Here is a 5,568-nt window from a genome sequence, read left to right on the forward strand (position 1 = left end):
CCCAGGAATTGACAAGGGACCTAACCGAACCGGAGTTACGGTGTGGGGGAGGGTGCCATTAAACCAAATACGATGCTGCCATGCCGAAATTTGAATCTCTTGTGTCCTATATGGAGTATAGTTCACAGGAATCACAGTGTGAATGTATGTATGGAACGTATCCTCATCCGCATTTATTGCAGGAAACATAACCCAAGAGTAGAAAAGCTCAAAGGGCTGAGCTATGTTAATATCACCCATAAGGACATAGAGAAGAAAAACAATTTATAAATTGCAACACAAAAAGGGTAGTAATTCAAAAAGTGAACCTTTTTATAAATCTCAAGCTTGAATTAACCTATAACACATTCATATAGGTAGGTTAATCCGTCACGCCCTTTTAACCGGAAACAGTGGTAAGGGTATTGTGGACATATAAAGCACTAATCAAGACGTTGGGTGCCATGTTGCGGGGACTATGCACAGGAAACCAGGACCTCAGTGTATTGTGGTGTACCTAAAACCCACCTCAGTGCCCAGAACCCCTATCCAACTAGCATCAGTGTCTCATTCGTTCTCCGTACTAAAGCGAAGCTATCAATGATTAGACAACCCAGAACAAGTGATTTTGGGACCTCTCAGGAATAGTGGGAATCAAGAATACTATTTCATATTTATTCTCATAAATGTCCACAATGTGAGTAATCAGAGACAAGGTATAGTTTAAAATGTTTATTTCAACTACGTGCTCTAAGATGCAGTATCGTTGGTAACATCAGTAAAAAGATGCATAAAATCAATACAATCAGCATTGTTACAATTCCATAAAATACAAAGGGAGAAAGCATATTATAATGATAGTGGAACCAGGTCTATAGCGCCTTGTGTACCACCCTCCCCTTGCTAGGAGCTAGGTATTATAATAATAGAGGATCTCTAGGTTAAAACGGGGACCGCATACCTCCAAGGTCAGGTGAAGTAAATCACATCCCAGATCAGCACAGCTCTTTGTCGATGAAAAGGTTTTTCCAAATATTAGTCTCATGCATGCCGTGCAATATTAAAAGCACCTGAGTTTCAGAAATGAGCAGCTGTGTTTGTGTTGTGTCTAGAGCGTGGGTCGATCAACCTGCATCTACAGCATAGATTGTTATTTTAACCTTGAACAGGTTGTGCAGACTTGAGGTCGCAGTGTGAGTCTAGAGATGTGAAAAACGACTGTTCTCATGTGAAGGAAAAGCAAGCAGTTTGTCTTTATAAAAACAGAAACATGTAGTGTCATGTGCAAAAGCAGCAAAATGCTGTTGAGAAGCTACCTCACTTATGCTAATATAGCAATGTGTGCAGGCAGAACCGTATCTTCACTACACTTTTACAGGTAGCATGAACAGGAACTCTTGGATGTTTTTCTTTGTAACTCTTCATCGCCAAATAAAAACCACCAGTGTTTCTTTTCTTTTATTCCACATTGTGCTAGTCTCCCAGTGGATTTCGTGTTACATCACATTGTTTTTTCTATGTGTACCGAAGTGAACAATCACTGGGAACAGACACTTTTAATATTCTACAAATCTTTGGTGTTCTTCTTTTCTTCTAGTCGAGTCTTCAGTCATCTGGTATTTGAATATCCCACATAATTATATACTTGTTCCTGTAATTCCTTTATCTCACAATAACGGCACTGTTCTGCTACTGTCCATGTCCTCAGATGAGTAAATATTATTGTTAATGTTCTTAAATTCTTTCTGAATTCACTGAATATCTGGGATTATTTCTAAGTGAGTTAAATGAAGGTGTGTGTTTGCTGAGGCTATGTAGGATCAGAAATTGACAAAATCTTGGCACACTTTTAGTGCAATTGTAAAGTTTACCCCAGGTGTGTTCGCAATTGACAAAATCACTTCTGACATTCATTGCAATGCTCATTTTTACTCTGTGTATGTTAGTTGATGTATCCATAGGTTTAATAACTGACAGAAGATATTCACACATTCACTGCACCTGAAAGGTTTTTTCTCTGTGAGCATTAACTGATGAATCCTTAACGCGAAAGATTTCCTAAAGGTACTTCTACACTCACTATAGTTGTATGGTATTTACAGAGTGAGTGCAAGCTGATGTCTACATAGGCTTGACAATTGACTACATTTCTTCACACATTCATTGCACTTGAAGGCTTTTCTTCTGTGTGTGTTCGCTGATGCCTGTTTAGGATTGATAATAGACTACAGCTTTTCAAGCATTCATGGCATTTAAAAGATTTGTTTCCCCTTTGTGAGCTCGCTGATGATTTCTTAATGCTGAAAATTAAGTAAAACTACTGCCACATTCACTGCAATGGTAGGGTTTTTCCCCTGTGTGTATTCTCTGATGTGTGTGGAGGCCTGTTAACTGACTGAAGCTCTTCACACATTCACTGCACTGGTATGGTTTTTCCCCTGTGTGTATTCGCTGATGTCTCCGGAGGTCTGTTAACTGACTGAAGCTCTTCACACATTCACTGCACTGGTATGGGTTTTTCCCTGTGTGTATTCGCTGATGACTCCGGAGGTATGTTAACTGACTGAAGCTCTTCACACATTCACTGCACTGGTATGGTTTTTCCCCTGTGTGTATTCTCTGATGTCTTTGGAGGTGTGATAACTGACTGAAGCTCTTCACACATTCAGTGCAATGGTAAGGTTTTTCCAGTGTGTGTATTCTCTGATGTCTTTGGAGGTTTGATAACCAACTGAAGCTCTTCACACATTCAGTGCAATGGTAAGGTTTTTCCCCCGTGTGTGTTCGCTGATGTGTTTGGAGGAGTGATAACCGACTGAAGCTCTGCACACATTCAGTGCAATGGTAAGGTTTTTCCCCCGTGTGTGTTCGCTGATGTGTTTGGAGGAGTGATAACCGACTGAAGCTTTTCACACATTCCTTGCAATGGTATGGTTTTTCCCCAGTGTGTGTACGATGATGTCTTCGGAGGTCTGTTAACCCACTGAAGCTCTTCACACATTCACTGCAATGGTATGGTTTTTCCCCAGTGTGTATTCTATGATGTGTGTGGAGGGTTGATAACCGACTGAAGCTCTGCACACATTCCTTGCAATGGTATGGTTTTTCCCCAGTGTGTATTCTATGATGTGTGTGGAGGTTTGATAACCGACTGAAGTTCTTCACACATTTACTGCACTTGAATGGTTTTTCCCCTGTGTGTGTTCGCTGATGTGTTTGGAGGTGTGACATCTGACTAAAGCTCTTCACACATTCAGTGCACTTGAATGGTTTTTCCCCTGTGTGTATTCTCTGATGTCTTTGGAGGTGTGATAACTGACTGAAGCTCTTCACACATTCAGTGCAATGGTAAGGTTTTTCCCGTGTGTGTATTCTCTGATGTCTTTGGAGGTTTGATAACCGACTGAAGCTCTTCACACATTCAGTGCAATGGTAAGGTTTTTCCCGTGTGTGTATTCTCTGATGTCTTTGGAGGTTTGATAACCAACTGAAGCTCTTCACACATTCAGTGCAATGGTAAGGTTTTTCCCCCGTGTGTGTTCGCTGATGTGTTTGGAGGAGTGATAACCGACTGAAGCTCTGCACACATTCAGTGCAATGGTAAGGTTTTTCCCCCGTGTGTGTTCGCTGATGTGTTTGGAGGAGTGATAACCGACTGAAGCTTTTCACACATTCCTTGCAATGGTATGGTTTTTCCCCAGTGTGTGTACGATGATGTCTTCGGAGGTCTGTTAACCCACTGAAGCTCTTCACACATTCACTGCAATGGTATGGTTTTTCCCCAGTGTGTATTCTATGATGTGTGTGGAGGTTTGATAACCGACTGAAGCTCTTTACACATTCATTGCAATGGTATGGTTTTTCCCCAGTGTGTGTACTATGATGTCTTCGGAGGTCTGTTAACCCACTGAGCTCTTCACACATTCACTGCAATGGTATGGTTTTTCCCCTGTGTGTGTTCGCTGATGTGTTTGGAGGAGTGATAACCAACTGAAGCTCTGCACACATTCCTTGCAATGGTATGGTTTTTCCCCAGTGTGTATTCTATGATGTGTGTGGAGGTTTGATAACCGACTGAAGTTCTTCACACATTTACTGCACTTGAATGGTTTTTCCCCTGTGTGTGTTCGCTGATGTGTTTGGAGGTGTGACATCTGACTAAAGCTCTTCACACATTCAGTGCACTTGAATGGTTTTTCCCCTGTGTGGGTTCGCTGATGTGTTTGGAGGTTTGTTAACCGACTGAAGCTCTTCACACATTCATTGCAATGGTATGGTTTTTCCCCTGTTTGTATTCGCTGATGCTCTTTTATGGTTTCTAACTGGCTAAAGTTCTTGACATATTCAGTGCAATTGCCAGATTTGTCTCCTGAACGTGTTTCCTGAAGGGTCAGCATAGTTAATAAACCACTTGCGTTATTTTCAACTTCCCTGTATATATGTGATATTTTGGGCGCTTGATTTCCGATTTAACAATAAAATACAAGATTCACTAAATACCTGCCACATTCATAATATCAGTAAGGCTTCCTTGTGGGTGATTGCATCTTTAGATTGCATAATGGCTTTGCATGCTTGCGGGTAAAGCTTAATCTTCCTTCCGATAGGTGCAAATTGGGACAATACTCTGTACTTTAGAGAGCAGATCTCCCCTTTCCTTTAGCCTTCAGTTGTTAGGCTCCACTTCGTTGTGCTTTTCCCTGGTTCCTGTGGTTTGGCCCGAAAGAGTTAACAATACACCTAGAGCACTGAATGCTGGTCTGGTGTCAGTTTAGATAGAGAAGTACTGCTCTAGCAAGATCATGATAATGAAGCGACTCGTAATGTGTACAGCTACTCCAAAGAGTGTCCCGGGGCAAAGCACAGGTCAGAAAAGAAAGTAAATCTTGTTGTTTCCAACATGGACAAAAAGCCAAGTTTTCAACATTTTTTAAACATTTTCATGTTGCTAACAGCTCAAAACTGAAGAGGGAGTTTGTTCCAAACTATGGATCCCAAATAGACACGAGACCTTCCTCCAACTCTCATACCGGCCTCATGATCAAAGCTGGTGTTGGACGCTTGTTTATACAGCAGGTGGTTTGTCAGTGTTGTTGTCTTGGTTTTGTTGAGGTCATTTCTTCGTCTTGGGGTGTCGAGGTGCAGAGCTCAGACTCGGACACTCACTGAATTGCCTTTGACTGCGTCTTCCTGGATCCGTCCTCTGCCTCTGATTGCTCTGATGTTTTTGGAGCTCCTTATTTTTGATAATTTTGGCAGGTTTGATGTGTTATCTTCATTATTCATAATCAATCCGTGCATTTAAGGCTTATTCTCTGTTGGATGTAAAGAAATGCAATATTACTAAATGCAACTGTAATAGAATGTGAATACACAATATTTAACCAGCTGGATAAGACATCTCTTCTCTACCATATTTGAAATTTTGTGAGGAACATTTTACCATACATGGATATTTCATTAAAACTGCGGTTGAACATGTCACATCTTATTTACTTCTGAAAAGGCAGTGATTTACCAATGTTCCAGAGTAAAATACTAAGGCGAGGGCAGCTACAGAGCACTCATGTGCTACAGGTACAGTTTTGG

At 41.1% G+C, this 5,568-nt stretch overlaps 1 protein-coding gene across 1 annotated transcript; it reads right to left on the bottom strand.

Moving 5' to 3' along the window:
• Nucleotides 1-1,301: 1,301 nt before the first annotated feature.
• On the bottom strand, nucleotides 1,302-5,289 carry LOC144806585 (uncharacterized). Its single transcript, XM_078672920.1, has 2 exons — nucleotides 3,967-5,289; nucleotides 1,302-3,886 (listed from the first exon to the last, which is right to left on the bottom strand). Exons 1-2 carry the CDS (start codon nucleotides 4,374-4,376, stop codon nucleotides 2,287-2,289), a joined length of 2,010 nt encoding a protein of 669 aa, XP_078529046.1. The 5' UTR covers nucleotides 4,377-5,289; the 3' UTR covers nucleotides 1,302-2,286.
• Between the last annotated feature and the right edge of the window lie 279 nt (nucleotides 5,290-5,568).

This window comes from Lissotriton helveticus, assembly GCF_964261635.1.
Source record: "Lissotriton helveticus chromosome 1_1 unlocalized genomic scaffold, aLisHel1.1 SUPER_1_unloc_9, whole genome shotgun sequence".
Lineage (NCBI taxonomy): Eukaryota > Metazoa > Chordata > Amphibia > Caudata > Salamandridae > Lissotriton > Lissotriton helveticus.

Bases quoted from the DNA above. Each gene is read 5' to 3' on its own strand.
- LOC144806585 (XM_078672920.1), bottom strand. From the start codon at position 4,376: ATGCTGACCCTTCAGGAAACACGTTCAGGAGACAAATCTGGCAATTGC. The intron at 3,887-3,966 runs GTTATCACTCCT...TGAAGAGCTCAG, and splicing joins TGTGTGCAGAGCTTCAGTTG to TGGGTTAACAGACCTCCGAA.